Here is a 19,455-nt window from a genome sequence, read left to right as displayed (position 1 = left end):
CTACAAGCTTACTAATGAACCCCTACACCAATCTGTGTGCGCTGCTCGTGCAGGAGAAGCGGACTTCAGATCAGTGGGGGGTCTCAGGACCCAGACCCCGACCTATCAGAAATCCTATGCAGCGCTTGTAAAATTTAGAAACTTTTACGAAATGACATTGCATTGTAAATTAAGTGCTCATTAGAAAAAAATTGTTTGTTTTTTTTTTTTTATCTCAATATTTGTAGTAATAATAAATATATACATTTTTAAAAGACCCGATACCTTGCAGTTTTCACACTAGACACCACAGCCCTTAACAGGCTATTCACTTTTTTCAGTCATCTCATCTTTTAGGCTGAATTCACACATATATTCCATTTCGAACTACAATACCAGGTCCAACCACGGGTCTCCTGGCCTAAATTAACAGCCCAATGCAGCCATGCACTCGGGCCGGTCAGGATATGCTGCTATTAGGCTATATGCAAATTCATGGCATTTTCAATGGCTCCATTACCGATGCTTTGGTTGCTGTTTTTAGGGTTTCTTTTACTTAAGAAAAAAAACAATGCTGCCAGATGTTACATTAATATCCAAATAAAATTACTGTGAAAGTTTATATCCGCAGGGGTTAGAGTATGTGCACATGTTGAGTAATTGCAGATTTTTCTATTATCAAATCCAGTGTTGGCAGGAAAAATGCTGCATAAAATATGCATGGTTTTTACATACTTTTTTTCCCCATTTATTTGAATGTGTGAAAATTGCTGCAAAGATTATGGTGAGGAAGAAAATGTCAACATGCTTTAGATTTGGGGAAAAAATGCTTTGATGGTTCAAACCACAATAAGAAGCATGTGAATGAGATTTACTATTTTATGCCGAGTTTTTCCTGCTAACATTCTAGTTTTTGCTGAAGAAAAAGCTCTTAGGGCTTTCAGCAACTTTGTTGCATCAATACAGGTTTTTTTTTTTTTTTTTACCAAAAAACACAAGATTGCGTTGAACCGTGGACAAGCAAGATGGTTGCCCCAAATATCCAAGTATAGAAAACAGAATTGAAAAAAAAAAAAATTATAAGATCAGAAAATAAAGATTGGTTAAAAAAAAAAAAAGTTTTAGTATATAGCTTTAATTATTACAGAACAATATAGGTGTTCCATCACTATAATAAGCAAAAGTGCAAAAAATAAAAAGGCTGTAACAAAGTCCCTACTAGATCGGGAAGTGGCTTATTCTATAAACACTGCCGGCCATGCAACCTAACCCAAAGGTTAATCCTTGATGCCTGCTGCCGGCTACCTGTTCACCTAATGAATTGCATGCCTCAGCAATCAGAAATAATCCTCCATCAAACAGCTCAAGCCCCGCTGGTTCTGCTATGCCCCACTACAGAGGACGGCACTAATACCTCAGTAGCAGCTGTAAAAATGCAATTAAAGAGTATTTCCACTCACAACACAAGACTGCAATCACCATCATGTACAAATCTAGCACCAGGAGACATTTAAATCAATGTACTTTATAAGACTCAAATATGGAGTCCTCATGGTTTGTAAAAGAACAGGATAATCACAATATGTCAAGACTTGGCATTGCCCGGGCTTGGAGAACTCTGCTCACCAAAGATCATGCTGTGTGATGCCACCATATAGCACCATATTCTCTCATAGGATGGCACAGGCCTGTTTTTTTGGAATGCGAAACATGAGTGCAATCTGTACAACACAGAGCTGTGATATAGTGAGGGCTTTACTTTCCACTGATTGCTAGGATTCAGAGAAGTGAACCTACACAAATAGTGATGGCCTACTAGGCTATGTTCATACAGAGTTCTTGAGTCCCGTCCCCCCCCCCCCCCCCCCAAGCAAAAAAATCGCTTCAGGAAGTGGGGGCATATTTTTTGGGGGAGTTTTACTTTCCTGAAGCGGTTTTGAAGAGGCTGCAAAATGTTTTGGAAGATTTTGTTTTTCCTTCACGCTTTTTGGTTTTACAGTTCCTACTTTGGAGAGGATTCCTTTAGGAGTAGCTTTAAACAAGTGATATGCACTTTAGATATTTCCCTCACCAGGCATTTTTCAAAGCCTGGAGTGGGGAAAAAAACAAAAACACACTCCTCATATGAACTGCAAAGTGGATTTCCTGTAGTAATGACTAGGAACAGTTTTTGGAGGATAAAAAAAATGAACATGGCCATAGAGCGAATACTTTTAAAAGTATTCCAATATGAAGCAGTGTTTGCACTGGCTCTCCCGGGGCTCGCATTACACTGCTACGTCACACAAGCCCTGCAGCTGCCGATCAGCACTGACATCACTGTACCATCCTTTTGACACTACTGACAAAGTGAGCTACGGCTGCTCTGACTTCCCTCGGATGTCTGATTTATCCAAAGGAGGGGAAAGTGAAGCGGCTGCTGATTGGCTGCCGAGCCCTGTAGTGCTGAAACCTCTGGAACAGCGCCTGCACTGGAGGAGACTTCAGCTGCTATTTTATAAGGTGGCAACATAATGATTGAGAAGGGATTGTCCGAACAGTGGACAACACTTTTATATATAAATTTGGGGTGTTGGGTTGGAAAACTGATTCAGTATAACTTGTAATTCATCAATTTTAAAGGGAATCTGTCACCAGGATGTTGCTACCCCATCTGACAGCAGCATGATTCAGGGTCTCCGTAGAGCGATCCTGATTCCAGACAGTGGTTAGCACTGTGGCTTTGCAGCACTGGGGTCCTCGGTTCAAATCCCACCAAGGACAACATCTGCAAGGAGTTTGTATGTTCTCCCCATATTTGCATGGGTTTCCTCCGAGTTCTCCGGTTTCTTCCTACATTCCAAAGACTAATAGGGAATTTAGATTGTGAGCCCCAATGGGGACAGCGATGATAATGTATGTAAAGCGCTGCGGAATATGTTGGCGCTATATAAAAATAAAGATTATTATTTATTACATGTGTCACTTACTGGGCTGCTTGTTTAGGATAAAATCACTTTTACTAGCAGGAAATTATCAAAACTACAGTAAGCAGCCAAGGAAGTGACATCACTGGAATCGGGGTCTCTGCCCCTTCATTATGCTGCTGACAGATTTGGTAGCAAAAAGGTGGTCTTGTCTGTGATTGACAGCCAAATCGTATGCATACTTTTATACAAGCAAGGCTGTCAATCACTAACAAGAACACCCACTAAACTCCTAATGTGAAAACTGTATAAAAGTATACACGCAGTGGAATTATTATTTTTTTTTTTATTTTATTTTTTTTTAACACCCCTTCAAGAAACAGAATTTGACCTGACAGAGAGAAAAAAAAACCTTACGGGTAAAATAGACATGGGAAAAACAAATTATAACTTCAAGTATTAAGACTTTATGACGCTGTACTACGATACATTCTACACAAATCTAAAAGCCCTAGAGACAAACAATGGGCGATATATAAGTGTAATACAGCAAGTAATGTTTTGCTGGCTGCAGCGCCATATTTGCTTTTTCACGTTGAGATGGGGGTGGATATCGTCCCCCCATACACTCCACCCTCCTCCTCCCTGAACACAACCTCTGGCACACACCGAACTTCCAGCCTCTTACTCCAATGTTTGCAGTACTAACTCCATAAACATGGGAGGAAAATACCACTATCGTGAGCACGTCTCACACAGGTACTGTATGTATAGGAGCATCTCGCAGAAATGTTGCTTAAAATATTGGTACAGGAAAAAAAAAGGGATAAAAATTCTGCAAAGATTTCTAGAGTTTACACAGATTTCGCTGTGCTGCAGTTGGGAGGCAGATCTCTGCTGGAGAGAGAACATTTTGTTCACTGTTTCTAAGGTCTAGTTACAAGGCTGCGGACTACAAATAAAGACACATTACACCTTAGTCTGAAACTCCATGGGACAATGGGTAAACAACCCCCAAAATAATAAGAAAAAAAAACATTAAGAACCAGTTAATTTTTCATTTTTGCCTTTTACCGCTTGTTAGTTATTTTCTCGCCTTCCTCAAAGAGCTATAGCTTATTTTTTCCATTGACACCGCCATATAAGGGTTTGTTTTTTGCAGGACGCGTTGTACTTTTGAACTTCACCATTCACTTTACCATATAATGCAATGAAAATCCGGGAAGAAAAAAATTCAAGTGGGATGAAATGGTGGGAAAAAAAATGCAATTGCTTTTGTGGTATTAATTTTAAGGCAAATATTACCTGGAAAATTATTCTCCGGGGGTAAATATGATTATGGCGATACCAAACTTGCAGGGTTTTTTTCCATTTTTTGTTAAATGATAAAAAAAAGTTTGTTAAAAAAAAAAGTTAAGATTAATTGCATTGTGTCTCTTTTTTTCTGAAAGCCAGAACCTTTTTTATATGTTTCCGTAAAGCTAGTTAAAGCCTATTTTTTGTAAGCAAAAAGTTGATACCAATGAATTTTTTTTTTCCCAAGTGATAATAAAGTTGTATTATAACCAAAAATAAAAACCCGCAATTCTAGCATTTCAATATTTTCTTTTTACTGTGTTTACCGTATTGGTGAAATAATCTTATACTTTGATATGCCGGACTTTTACAGACGCAGCAATACCAAATATTTTTTTTTGTGTTCTTTATTTTTAACAAGAGAAAAGAGGGGTGATTTTAAGTCTGGTGGACACAGTGTAGTCATAGTGCAATATTTATTTACAGGTAATCAATATCTGATCGGATGGGGTCTGACACCAGCCCACCAGTCCATGGAAATCTTCTCCAATGGCAGATGGATTTAAACAGTGTATGGAGTGGCACAAAGCAGCTCCTTACACTGTTTGGTGGCTGCTGGCAGGTTCTGCAGATCAGCTCCCATTCATTTGTATAAGGGCTGATCTGCAGTTCTCAGCAGCAGCCACTACACTTTGAACAGAGCTGCTCCAGTCCAATCAATGCTTACATCTGGTGATTATGGTGTTTTTCAAAATACAGTAAGCACTGTATATTCAATGAGGATGTCACGCCGGGCCTACAAATCAGAAGAGGAGTCAGGGATTCCAGCAGGCAGGGTAGTGGTCAGACAACAGACGCACCCGCAGGACCAAGTTTACGAGAATTTTTTTGCTCATCTCTAGTTAGGAGCATCCATCGCATATTACAGCAATTTTGTTGGGTCAAATACCATGATAGACATCCAAGGCACCCAATTATAGCCAATGGGGTCTGTCAGGTGAGGTCGCTGTCCATCATAGGACTGATCCAGCAATGCTGCTCTTGTGCTGTTCTGCTCCTATGGCATAGTAGAACCATGTAAATAACAGGTGCGAATGTACAGTCATATACTTTTAAATATTGCTATAAAAAAAAAAAAAAAATTTAAAAAAAGGAAAAAAAATCTTGTGATTTTTATAGAAATAATCATGGCATCATAACCGCCACATACAAACAAATGCTACTCGATAACAAAAATTTAAAAATTATTTTTCGATGTCCGATCCTTAATCCATATTTTATCAGTGGGGATCCAAAACTCCCACATTGACCACCTGCATCCCCCTCCCCACACCCAGCATGGAGCATGCACTGGTGTCTGCAACCTCACATCTGTCTCATTCAGCCACTTTCCAACATTTATTAGCTTGTGGCTTATCCTTTAAAAGGGAAAAATCTATATAAAACCTACAAATTTGTGTTTTGTTTTGTTTTTTACACTCAATCCTATGACATGTTTCTATAAAGAATAAGAATCCTGGTTAGAGAAGGTGAACAAGCTCATCAGAACTTTACTAACTTTCATGATCATTCCAGAAATAAACATAATACCAGGGACATTAGCTCTGACAGGCAAAGATACAATAGGAACAAACAACCTGGAAACAATTGTACACATGATCATACACATCAAAATCAACCTGCGGATTTCATCAGCCTGAAAGTGAAACACTGTATGAGCAGTGCAAGACCTTGAGCCCCACGCAGACGTGTCTGTAGCTAACAGGCTTTAGGACCCAGCAGACCACTGCAGGAGGCAGACTGACCATTGTGTAGTCAGGAAATAAGAAATGTCATACACAGCATCAGAAAACAAACCAAAAAGGTACGCTGCAAATTCACCACAAGCAAAACACAAAAAGTCAATGACTTCTCACGAAAGACAAAAAACAAGAAAGGGTATTTGGAAGGGAACATGGCTGACAAATTTATTATAATTTACGGCACAAAATTGGCATTAATGGTGACAGAAATGTACTTTAGTCCTCACTGTAGTACATTTTTGCAGTGGCACACGGTAGGTGAAAGATGCAGCAAATTCATAGAGCGGGTCACATGCCTCTTGATAAATTGGCGAATCTTACTCCAGTGCACCCATAAGTAAGACTGGCATGGGACATGCTAATCTGGATTAATCGGAGGTCAAAGAGTTCTCCACTGCAACCAACGGCTCTGGAGGATTGTGGCTATCCATGTAAACTTAATGTAATGAAAACAAGCAGTAAAGAGCCCATCAGAGGGGCTCCTACCAGTGATGACCCTACAATAAGATGAGGAGCGTCCGGACAGAAAACCCATGTAATATTGGTAACTGAGGAGGGGGGAACTGGGGCTTGTACTGCCAATAACTATACAAGTAACGCAGAGGTGAGGGTCATGTCCATACACCTTCCGACATCAATGAGGTAAATGAGAAAGCACATGTAAAGCTTAGTCCCCCGATCTGTCAGTCCTACATTAGATATACTTGTAGAAGCAGGAACTAAAGGTGTAAGCAATGGGAGTTTTCATATACAAGATCAATCCCAACATTAAATACAACCAAGTACTTTATAGCACCTTACATAATACTTCATCAGCAAAGAAAACACTCTGGTGCCAACTATACATACAGTTAGGTGCAGAGATATTTGGGCAGTGACACAAGTTTTGGCATTTTAGCTGTTTATCAAAACATACTCAAGATACAGTTATATAATCAATATGGGCTTAAAGTGCAGACTCCGCTTTAGGCTATGTTCACACATCATGGTTTTTTTTTTGGCATCAATTTTCTGCAGCAAAACCTGATCTTCAAGAGCATTTTGTTCATGATTTTTCTTGCAGTTTTGGTGCTTTTTTGATGCGTTGTGTTTTTTTAATGCATGTACATAAAGTTCTGTGGAAAAAAAAAAGAACCCTATTCTATTTTGGCATCAAAAACGCTGAAAAAACACTGACACAAATTTTGATGCGTTTTTCCAGCGTCTTTTTTTCCACCACCCATTACTTCCTATGGGTGAAAAAACGCTGAAAGAAGTGACATGCTCTATTTTCAAAAAAAAACATGCAAGGCACAAAATACTGAACAAAAAAAAAAAAACCATGATATGTGAACAGAGAATTCTGGTTTCTCATAGACTTCGCTGGTACTGCAAAATGCAGCTGAAAATTTACATAAAAAACCATGATGTGTGAACATAGCCTTAATGTGAGGGTATTCACATTCTAATTGGAGTAAGGGTTTAGGAATTACAGCTCTAATATGTAGCTGCCTCTTTTTCAAGGGACAAAGGTAATTGGACAATTATCTCAAAAGCTCTTTCATAGGCTGAATAGGCTTTTCCCTCGTTAATACGTCATCAATTAAGCAGTTAAAAGGTCTGGAGGCGATTCCAGGTATGGCATTTGCATTTGGAAGCTGTTGCTGTGAACCCTCAACATGTGGTCAAATGAGCTCTCAAATGGAAGAAAAATAGACCATCATTAGGCTGAACAAAAAGAAGAAATTTATAGGAGAGATAGCAAAAATGTGGCCAAATCAAGTTTGCTACATTCTGTAAAAAAAAAAAAAAAAAATTACCCCAAAAATTATACCCTTTCTCTGATTGTTCCTCACCTGGTTTTGACCGAATACTGATTGTAGGGCCGTGGCCTTAAAAATAGAAAAGCTAGATTAGACTTTGCCAAAAAACATCTAAAGAAGACAGCCCAGTTCTGGAAAAGAATTCTTTGAACAGATGAAACTAAGATCAACCTGTACCAGAATGATAGGAAGACAAAAGTATGGAGAAGGCTTGTAAAGGCTCATGTGTGGCTTCCACTGGCACTGGGTCACCAGAGTTTATTGATGATGTGACTGAAGATGCAGCCGGATGAATTCTGAAGTGTTCAGGGCGATACTTTCTGCTCAGATTCAACCAAATGTAGCAAGGCTGATTGTCCATCTGTTCTGTGAGGTGCCGTCCAGTGACCCAAATTATACTGTGAAAGCAACTCTATCGTTTTTAAGACAAAGAAGTAGAATATTCTGCAATGGCAGAGTTAATCACCAGATATCAGCCCCATAAAGCAACATTTCACATGCTTAAAGGGTATCTGTCACCCCCGAGGACGTATATAACCTATTACTATGGGCATACAGGTGATAGAACTGTTAAACCAGTCCTACCTGTATGCTAATGATTTCTCCCAGTCTCCAGGGCATAGGGGGCCTGAAGAAATCCCCACCTCCTCTGCATTATAATACCACAGCCCTCCCCTGCACATCACAGTGCCCTGTGACATGCAGTTGTGGAGCCGAAATTCTGAGCCCTGCACTCCCTCCACAAGCCGTACCCCTTCCTCTCTTCTATGGGCAGTGTATTCAGAGATCTTCTGCGCAGGCGAGTCACTGCATACACGGTATGTACACATATACACACACATGGTTCCTAGCGATGACTATGCAGGGAGGAAGTGGGGAGAACCTTATTGTTGCGCACTCCGGAGGTCACTGGAGCAGTGACTTGCCTGTGTGCAGGGGAGGGAAATGGCATTATAATGGAGAGGAGGAGGGATTTCTTCCGCGCCCCCTACGCCCCAGAACCTGGAAGAAATCACTAGCATAAAGATATAAAAAGATTTCTGAACAAGACAACCACTAATGAGGCATACAGGTAAGACTGGTTTAACATTTCTATCCCCTGTATGCCCATATTAGTAGGTTTTATACATCCCAGGGGTGACAGATGCCCTTTAAGACAAAACTTAGGGCAGAAAGACCCACGAACAAGCAACAACTGAAGTCAGCTGTAGTAAAGGCGGCAAAGCATCACAAAGGAGGAAGCCCAGTGTTTGACGTCCATGGCTTCCAGACTTCAGCAGTCATTGCCTGCACAGGATTCTCTACAAAGTATTGAAAATGAACATTTTATTAATGGTAAAGTTAATTTGTTCAATTAGTTTTGGAGCCCCTGAAATAAGAAGGCTGTGTAGAAAAAAAAAAAAGTTTGCAATTCTTATACTTTTCACAGGATATTTTTGTTCAACCCCTTTAAATTTAGCCTGAAAGTCTCCACTTCAATTGCATCGCAGTTGTTTCAGTTTAAATTGAAAAATAGCATCATGCAGATCCCAAAGATTCACTCACTGACCAAATATTTCTGGACCTAAACTGTACTTGTTGAAGAAGCAGGGACTAAGAGGTTAAGCAATGGGAAGGAGTTTTCATGTAAAAGATCAATTCCAACCACTTAAACTTTACAGCCTGTTCCATACCAAGTCCTCAGCAGAGAAAGACTATTGCCACCTACACACAATTGTTCTGTAAACCAAAGTCTGCCCAATTAAGGGTTTTCCTCTCACTTACAATATTAACCCTTTGCCTCTGCAGCCAATTTTTATTTGCATTTATCACTTCTCTTCTTCCTAGAGCCATAACTTATTTTTCTGTTAACAGTGAACGAAAACATTTATTTTACAGATGTGGTGGTACCAATTTCTTTATTTGTTATGGGGGTAAGGGAAGTGATTAACATTTTTAGATTTGTTTATAATTAAAAAAAAAACAAAAAAACTTATTTTACATTTTATCCTTAGGAGACATGATATGAAGCGGAGCCTGGGCAGAGCTTCACATGTGTAACAAGATGGCAGCCACTGGGGGCCTTCAGCAATGCCACAGTAAGCCATTGTAGACCCATCAGAGATTGACAGTGGAATCTAAAAGGTTAACAGCAGCGATTGGAGCTCAGCACTGGCCACTGCTGGTAAAGACAGATGCCGCCTGTGCGTCAGAGCTAGAGCGACTAACCACGTGCGCCAGAGCTAGAGCGACTAACCACGTGCGCCAGAGCTAGAGCGACTAACCACGTGCGCCAGAGCTAGAGCGACTAACCACGTGCGCCAGAGCTAGAGCGACTAACCACGTGCGCCAGAGCTAGAGCGACTAACCACGTGCGCCAGAGCTAGAGCGACTAACCACGTGCGCCAGAGCTAGAGCGACTAACCACGTGCGCCAGAGCTAGAGCGACTAACCACGTGCGCCAGAGCTAGAGACGCTTTTGTAGCAGCTCTCGGGACAAGCTGAAATCCACTGATGTAAAAGTCTTACAGGCAATGCTCCCCAAGAACAAGTATGCATATTTGCACTCCTCCAGAAAGAAGAAAAGCATAACCCCGTCAAGAAACAGTTTTATTGTCTATAAATGGTTCCCTTGACAGATATTCATACTCCTATATCAAAATCTTTACTGAGTTCCACACAGACTTACAGGAAAGCTAATAATAGGAGGTAATAAAATAAATAGTTCCCTTCCTTCTTGAAGAGAGACAATTTGCATGCCTTTTCCAAGGGTTTGTGGTATGTAAGACACCTTACACTAGCTGGACCACCATAAGCAGAACAAGTTCCTCCTTGAGAAACTGTAAGCAATGAAACAATTTAGCCCATGTGCACAAAGCCTGTCGAAGGTAAACTGAGTCCATGATGCTCTGTACTATATAAAGCCATAGGTGCTCTGCATGCTGCCCCGTGGTATTATCCACTGAAATACTGAATATAATGAAGCAAATCACAACAATTAATCAGAGGTGAAGTAGCACCCCCTACAGAATTTTCGCATGCTGTATGAAGCTGTAAATACCATCAGGTGAATATGCCCTATTACTCCAAAAACTCTAAAGTACAGAAGTCAAATCAATATAAAATTATAGACCTTTGCAAAGCTGAAGGCTGTCAAAATCGGCACAACAAAGCAAAGCCTGAACAGACATTAAAGTATATGGACACCTTGGGAAGGGGTCGGGCAGTTTTTTTGATGTTTTTTACTGAAATGCATGTATTTTTGGCTAAAAAAAAAAACAACTATTTTTTTGCAATTGGGTTTCTTGAATAATTTTGCACTGTTTGCATTTTAAAGTCTCTGTGTTGCATTGCAATTTCCTGGCTGCAGAAAGAGTTAACTGAAAATCTGTCAGTGAGCCCCTTCTGATGGGAGCATTCAACTTTAATATGGTCATAAATCAGCTGAAAGGAGCTCAGAAGAAACAATGAGTTAGAAACAGTTCCTCAGAATGAACTCCCTGACAACTTCTCAGTTAATGCGTTCCCAGAGGTCATGCAAGGCAAATGGTGCAACATTTTTTAAAGGAATTTAATAGCAAAAATGATTTTTAGGAAAAAAAAAAAACCTTCCCCCGAAGGAGTCCATATCGTATAATACCCATCATCAATTGAAGCAAAGGATGCAGACACTCCCACCTCCTCCTCAGAGGATGGACATAACTGTACTGTATGGAGTCATGGCCTGTGTAACATTCACATCACAAGGACAAACAATAATTCAATCTCTACAAGCAGTGATCTTGAAAATTATAAAGGAAAGGATGTTTATTTTTTAAGAAAATCATAACTTTACGTTGTAAGAAAAATATTTTGGAGTTTATCCATCTGTAATTAGAAATCTGGTCTATGATTATATGGCGTGTATGTTAGTTTAGCAATATTTAGGAGACCCCCTGTAATGTAATCCAATGTAATAAATACAAGAATTGCAACATTTATATGATATCATGAATGAGCTCTTATTCTCATGGCATTGTGCCAAGCAAAAAAATTATTCAGCTCTAGAAAAGTAACCAAATAAAGCTGCAGTAACCAGACACTAATAGCAGAGGTACAGGATGGTGCCCCCCTGACAGCGCCGTTCAGTACTCAGCAGGACCATCCAGGTGACCATAGGTCCAGAGCACAGAGGAGCCGGTCATGTAACCACATATGTACAGCTGAGAGCCCAGCTTCATAACGGTCTATCCACAGTCTCCAATAGCCGTGCAGCGGAGGATGACTGCAGCACAAGGACGGCTTACAGAATCAGGGGGGTCCCGGCGGCCTGATCTTAGCACAAGGAGATCAGTGTTAAAAGCAAACAGAATAGTCTGTTCTAGTACAATGGGGTGACTGTTAAGTGGGTTCTAGTCGGTCTGCATAAGCGCAGGGGTCAGAGGACCTGTGTTCACAAATGACCAAGGTGTTTAGTCAAAGAATGGGGTGTTATATAAGCCGGAAGCCTGAGTGTCAGCTATCTGTAAGCGGCCCAGATGTGACAAGTACAACAAGCACCCCTGATTACAGAGATGGGTGGGCATCTCACACACAGAGCAGTAGGAATATTATCTGCAATATGTGAGAATTTTTAATACTGAAATATTTGATACTATTATAGAATTTTCTTTAACACTATGTTCTCTTATATATTGTATATTATCTATTACGCATCATATTTGTATCTGACATTTAATGTATATTGTTTTGTATTTTGGCGGATACTTCTTTGAGGTTTTATTCACCCCTTTAATAGTATGTTCATAGACATATTTAATTTAAAAAAAAGTGTGTGTGATGGGCTCCCTGACACATCCAGGGTACAAGGCAGAGTTTATGTGCCCATTTGTAACAATATTCCGCCTTTCAGTATTATGGGGCACTCCAATAAACATAGTCCACATAACAGGTGTGCAGTGAGTGTTGCATCTCTTTTTTTTTTTAGGTTTTAGGCTGTGTGCCCACGATGCGTTTAAGCGTTTCCGCAGCGGCAATTCCGCTGCAGAAACGCTTATAAAAAGGGTGGTAGAAGGGCTGCCATGTTCCCCAATGATAATCCACATGTGCTGTGCACATGCTGCGGAAATGTTGCTGCGGATTATCATTGCGGAAAAAAACGCAGCACTACCAATTATTTTGCGGAAGTGCTGCGTTTTCGCCGGCATTGACTTGCATTGGAACGCAGGACATCCGCATCACTGCATCTGTACATGCGGATTTCATGCGTTTCAATGTGCTGATGGTACCCAGGTGTGGAGGACAGGAGACTCTCCTCCGGACCCGGACACAATAGAACCTGTAAAAAAATAAAATAAAAAATAAATATTATACTTACCTTCCGATGGCCCCGGGTGTGCTCATCTTCGCTTGCCGGCAGATTGCGATGGACTGAAGGACCTGCAGTGACGTCATTTAGTCATGTGACGGCAGGTCGTTCAGTGTAGTGTACCGCGAGCTGCCGGCAAGCCAGGACGGAACGAATAAAGACTCCGGAGGCCATCAGAAGGTAAGTATCGATTTATTTTTAACCATTCTTTAAGGTCACACTATATAAATCTATGCTGTTTGCATGGATTTATATAGTGTGACCAAGTTGTCAAGCACTTTCCAAGTGATGCTAAAATCGCTTGGAAAGCGCTCGTCAACCCGCATGCGGAAATGCAAGTGAAGAACGCTTCACTTCCGCTTGTCCCTGGCAGGAAAACGCATGTACAATCCGCATGCGTTTTTTCTGCCAGGGAGATGCAGAAACGCTCAGGAAAAAATCTGGAGCATTTCTGCATTGTGGGCACATAGCCTGAATGTGAACTGACCACTCTGGTTGCGCCGACACATACCTGTCACTAAGGCTCGCAGACTCGAGGATGTTTTCCTATTGATTCCAGTAGTAATACACAATACGGACAAGCAGAATAATACGAAAATGTGATAAATGTCTGCAAAAGTGTAACTTATGTAAAGATGTCTGCGACTACTCACAGCAGAGTCTGTGGAGATGGGGCTCTATCCGAAGAGCCTACAAGGTGTAGTACAAGTCTGTACATGTGGGGGGATAAGGAAAAGTCAGTTTGTGTGGAAATTGTAGTAAAGTTAATGATTTACAGAGGCATTACTATGGGGGAACTCCAGAAAATGTTTCCACTACTGGGGAACCCCCTTCTTCCTACATCAAAGACGCTTGGTGTGGGAGTGGGTAAAGCTTTCTATAATTCTTTCCCAGCAGCCATAGAAGACAGTAACAAGCCATAAGACAGATGGGGAGAGCACCCACAGAGAAGGGGCATGTGCAAAATGAGAAATATGTAGCAATACATCACACCAAAGAATACATCGCTAAAACGTGAAACATGTTCCACAGTGGAGATAGAAAATATACCAGATAGGAGGTGTACACACATCAGAACTCACTGGGGAGTCCCCACTTAGCTCTTTCACATGGGCAAAATAACCAGCCCTATAACTATGAAGGGGTGCCCAGCCTCTCTGACGGCAGGCAGATGAGACAAGAGCTATGATACGTTGGTATTTTTGCACCATGTTTGTGAACTTAAAGGAGTTGTCTTAAAGTTTTACAAACTAAACTGCTGTAAGTCATAAAATGTGAAAAAAAAAAGAAGTTAAATCTGCTGCAACTCCATGACGCTTCGGTGGCACAGCAACAATCCCTTGCATCAACTGTGACGCTCGCACATAGGACATGAGACTACAGAGGCCAGGGATTGGCTGCAGGTAACTTGAACATACATGACATCAACAAAGCAAGAGAAGAAACACTGATGAAGACCCCCGGAGCATGGGACCCACCAAGTGAATTACGATTTGTTTCCACATTTTATAGCATTTCCTGCAATTAGTCTGATGTTACATTGAGTTTAGAAATCATATTGAGCAATATTAAAGGTTACTGAGCGCTGCCAAGGCCCCAAATGAGAAAACAGAGAAGTTCTGCAGGACATGTGGTACAAACAGTAAATATGTGACAGGCATGGATGCCCACTGAGTGCCCTGTACATGCAACGGTACATGATACACATGACGTGTGCATGACAGCTGCTGCTCTGTCACATGATTGGGAGAAAATGAGGCGGCAGACAGAGGGTGCAGGTGGCAGAGCGGGGGGCAGGCGGTAGATATAGGGTGCAGGTAGCAGAGCGGGGGGCAGGCGGTAGATATAGGGTGCAGGTAGCAGAGCGGGGGGCAGGCGGCAGATATAGGGTGCAGGTAGCAGAGCGGGGGGGCAGGCAGCAGATATAGGGTGCAGGTAGCAGAGCGGGGGGGGGCAGGCAGCAGATATAGGGTGCAGGTAGCAGAGTGGGGGGGGCAGGCAGCAGATATAGGGTGCAGGTAGCAGAGTGGGGGGGGCAGGCAGCAGATATAGGGTGCAGGTAGCAGAGCGGGGGGGCAGGCAGCAGATATAGGGTGCAGGTAGCAGAGCGGGGGGGCAGGCAGCAGATATAGGGTGCAGGCAGCAGATATAGGGTGCAGGCAGCAGATATAGGGTGCAGGTAGCAGAGCGGGGGGGGCAGGCAGCAGATATAGGGTGCAGGTAGCAGAGCGGGGGGGGCAGGCAGCAGATATAGGGTGCAGGTAGCAGAGCGGGGGGGCAGGCAGTAGATATAGGGTGCAGGTAGCAGAGCGGGGGGGCAGGCAGTAGATATAGGGTGCAGGTAGCAGAGCGGGGGGGCAGGCAGTAGATATAGGGTGCAGGTAGCAGAGCGGGGGGGCAGGCAGTAGATATAAGGTGCAGGTAGCAGAGCGGGGGGGCAGGCAGTAGATATAGGGTGCAGGTAGCAGAGCGGGGGGGCAGGCAGTAGATATAGGGTGCAGGTAGCAGAGCGGGGGGGCAGGCAGTAGATATAGGGTGCAGGTAGCAGAGCGGGGGGCAGGCAGTAGATATAGGGTGCAGGTAGCAGAGCGGGGGGCAGGCAGTAGATATAGGGTGCAGGTAGCAGAGCGGGGGGCAGGCAGTAGATATAGGGTGCAGGTAGCAGAGCGGGGGGGGGCAGGCAGTAGATATAGGGTGCAGGTAGCAGAGCGGGGGGCAGGCAGTAGATATAGGGTGCAGGTAGCAGAGCGGGGGGCAGGCAGTAGATATAGGGTGCAGGTAGCAGAGCAGGGGGCAGGCAGTAGATATAGGGTGCAGGTAGCAGAGCAGGGGGCAGGCAGTAGATATAGGGTGCAGGTAGCAGAGCGGGGGGCAGGCAGTAGATATAGGGTGCAGGTAGCAGAGCGGGAGGCAGGCAGTAGATATAGGGTGCAGGTAGCAGAGCGGGGGGCAGGCAGTAGATATAGGGTGCAGGTAGCAGAGCGGGGGGCAGGCAGTAGATATAGGGTGCAGGTAGTAGAGCGGGGGCAGGCAGTAGATATAGGGTGCAGCTAGCAGAGTGGTGGGCAGGCAGTAGAGCGGGGCAGGCAGTAGATATAGGGTGCAGGTAGCAAAGCGGGGGGCAGGCAGTAGATATAGGGTGCAGGTAGCAGAGCGGGGGGCAGGCAGTAGATATAGGGTGCAGGTAGCAGAGTGGTGGGCAGGCAGTAGAGCGGGGCAGGCAGTAGATATAGGGTGCAGGTAGCAGAGCGGGGGGCAGGCAGTAGATATAGGGTGCAGGTAGTAGAGCGGGGGCAGGCAGTAGATATAGGGTGCAGGTAGCAAAGCGGGGGGCAGGCTGTAGATATAGGGTGCAGGTAGCAGAGCGGGGGGCAGGCAGTAGATATAGGGTGCAGGTAGCAGAGCGGGGAGGGCAGGCTGTAGATATAGGGTGCAGGTAGCAGAGCGGGTAGGCAGGCTGTAGATATAGGGTGCAGGTAGCAGAGCGGGGAGGGCAGGCTGTAGATATAGGGTGCAGGTAGTAGAGCGGGGGGCAGGCAGTAGATATAGGGTGCAGATAGTAGAGCGGGGGCAGGCAGTAGATATAGGGTGCAGGTAGTAGAGCGGGGGCAGGCAGTAGATATAGGGTGCAGGTAGCAGATATAGGGTGCAGGTAGCAGAGCGGGGGGCAGGCAGTAGAGTGGGGCAGGCAGTAGATATAGGGTGCAGGTAGCAGAGCGGGGGGCAGGCAGTAGATATAGGGTGCAGGTAGCAGAGCAGGGGGGCAGGCAGTAGATATAGGGTGCAGGTAGCAGAGCTAGGGTGCAGGTAGCAGAGCGGGGAGGGCAGGCTGTAGATATAGGGTGCAGGTAGCAGGGCAGGCAGTGGATATTGGGTGCAGGTAACACAGCGGGGGGGGGGGTTTGCAGGCAGAGTAGGGTGCAACAATAAACATTTGTATAGCAAATTTTTCACAATTGAGTCAAGGGCGCAGGGCAGGAGGACCGGGCGTAGGGTGGAGGACCGGGCGCAGGGCAGGCTGGAGGACCGGGCGCAGGGCAGGCTGGAGGACCGGGCGCAGGGCAGGCTGGAGGACCGGGCGCAGGGCAGGCTGGAGGACCGGGCGCAGGGCAGGCTGGAGGACCGGGCGCAGGGCAGGCTGGAGGACCGGGCGCAGGGCAGGCTGGAGGACCGGGCGCAGGGCAGGCTGGAGGACCGGGCGCAGGGCAGGCTGGAGGACCGGGCGCAGGGCAGGCTGAAGGACCGGGCGCAGGGCAGGCTGGAGGACCGGGCGCAGGGCAGGCTGGAGGACCGGGCGTAGGGTGGAGGACCGGGCGCAGGGCAGGCTGGAGGACCGGGCGCAGGCAGCAGCTCCCCTCTCCCCAGCTGGGTGTCACGGACAGGCACTTACTTCTTGCGGACTCTCTGTAGTGGGGAGGCTCCATCTTTCCGGGGGCGGCCCCGGGGTCTTTTGTCCGTGGTTGCGGGGCTGGCAGGGGCCGGGGGCCCGGGCTGCTCACAGGCGGACTCTAGCTTCTTGTCCTCGGATGACATCCTAGGGAAGGGGGCCGCATTGATCCTCCCCGGGCTCAGGCCGTCGCATCGTCGGGTGGATGTTGCGGGTGACACTGGGGGGCGGATTCGGGGAGGGACGGAGAGGAGGTGGAGGCCCCGGCTTACCCCTTGGGACAACAACAAAGAAGGAGGAGGGGGGAAGTACGGGAGAAATGGCCCCTCCGGAGCCGCTCCTCGCTCTGTACGCCACGGCCTCACCCCGCTGTCTCTGAGGCAATCCGGTCAGCACGAATCCCGAGCGAGTCACTGTGTGCGACAAGCTGCGTGTGACTCACTTCCCCCTCCCAGTGGGCTCACAATCTACAAACACGCATGCGCGCCAGCGGGAGGGGGGAGGGTGGGCGCGCTGCTAGTGACGTCACTCCGCACAGACCCCGCCTCTCTCACTCTGACAGCAGAGGGCGGCTGAGGTCGCTGGGGAAACGCGGAGCTCCGGAGTGATGACGTCACGGGATCCGGAGTCCCGGCTCCGGGCTACAGAGACCGCGGCTGAGTCCTGGCATCAGAGGAAGTGGTGGTCAGCAGTCACCCGGCCGTGCCCTGTCTGCCGCTGGGCGCAATAACTCCATGTGGTGACTGATAAGAAGTTCTAATGGACGTAAAGCTCCAGCAGAACTAGAAGTACTTTATTTTCTTTGTGCTGATGCAGAATTACAGCCGAGAGCTGCACTCACTACTCATCTGTCAGTGGAAATCCACAACTTATGTGAGCCAGTATAATTCTGCTGAACTGCAAGGAATGCTGGGAGATTTCAGCTCTGAAGCCTGCACGCTGTGAAAGCTGTTTGGGACAATGATATAAGTTAAAAGCGTTGTTGCATCATCAATCTCCCTGAGCGTCATTCTGTTGCCTCCTTGGGCAGCGGCGCGTTCCTAGAGACTGTTCAGACAAGCAAAATGATAAAGTTGTGCCCCCCCCCCCCACAAGGGAGCTGTGACTCTGCAACCTTGGAAGAGCACAGGGCACTGAATCTGCCTGGATCCAAATGCACAGTGCCTGTTGGTGAGACCACCCTCCCTGTAGGGCTGCATGCACACTGAGTTTTTGGAGCAGAAACTGAGAGGAAACTCTTCAAGTCCTGAAAAACCTGGAGGTTCTGCTCAGTTTCCTCCAGAAGACTCCATGTGCATCTGCCTAAAGGGGTATTCTGGGCTGAAGAGGCATTTCTGCCATACTTTATGTGACTGTATGTAATATGCGCACTGTCAGGATTCCCCAAGCGAAGGGGCGATCACATGACCACGACAATTGCCTATTTGTGGCACATCGCCGACCTCTCGCCCTGGAAATAGAGGGGAATCCTAACAGTGCACCGACTGCATACAGTCATGATAAGACTATGTTCCCACCATGAGGAGCTGGTGAGATTTTGATGTTGAAGATTTTCTGCACCTATTGGCTAAATTAGGTAACTTGTGTTTTTTTTCCATTGTGTTGTTTTTTACATGCGGTCTTATTGCCTATTTCGTCTCTTTTTTGTATGTCCTGCTTTACTTAAAGTTGCTTTGTTTTTTATACTTCCTGATTTTTGGCTTTGACAAAACTTTTAATTGTTACAGTCACTTGTGGATTACATGAGCTTTTTTTTCCTGCGGATTTTCCACATGTAATATAATTCTGTGGGGGAAACTCAGCGTCCCCGCAGGAGGAATGCTCATGTCGGGGATTTCAAACAGTTTGCGCTGAGTAAAAAAGAAGCACAGAGGGCAGGAGATTTCTACGAATCCTGTCCGCTTTGCTGCAACTGTAGGACGCTGCACTTTGAGCAGTGATAATTTGCAGCGTCAAA

At 45.1% G+C, this 19,455-nt stretch overlaps 1 protein-coding gene across 7 annotated transcripts in view; it reads right to left on the bottom strand.

The window, feature by feature from the left end:
• Positions 1-17,981, bottom strand: part of KMT2C (lysine methyltransferase 2C) — a 205,969-nt gene extending 187,988 nt beyond the window's left edge. For all 7 annotated transcript variants that reach the window (XM_073677706.1, XM_073677708.1, XM_073677707.1 and 4 more), the window contains exon 1: positions 17,502-17,981. In XM_073677706.1, coding sequence (XP_073533807.1) covers positions 17,502-17,644 — 143 coding nt within the window. In that variant the 5' untranslated portion in view covers positions 17,645-17,981. The remainder of the gene's footprint in view (positions 1-17,501) is intronic.
• Between the last annotated feature and the right edge of the window lie 1,474 nt (positions 17,982-19,455).

This window comes from Phyllobates terribilis, unplaced genomic scaffold (genome assembly GCF_046119375.1).
Source record: "Phyllobates terribilis strain yellow unplaced genomic scaffold, ASM4611937v1 Scaffold_4__5_contigs__length_816908805, whole genome shotgun sequence".
In the NCBI taxonomy this organism is placed as follows: Eukaryota; Metazoa; Chordata; class Amphibia; order Anura; family Dendrobatidae; genus Phyllobates; species Phyllobates terribilis.
This window is presented reverse-complemented; position numbering and strand designations above follow the sequence as displayed.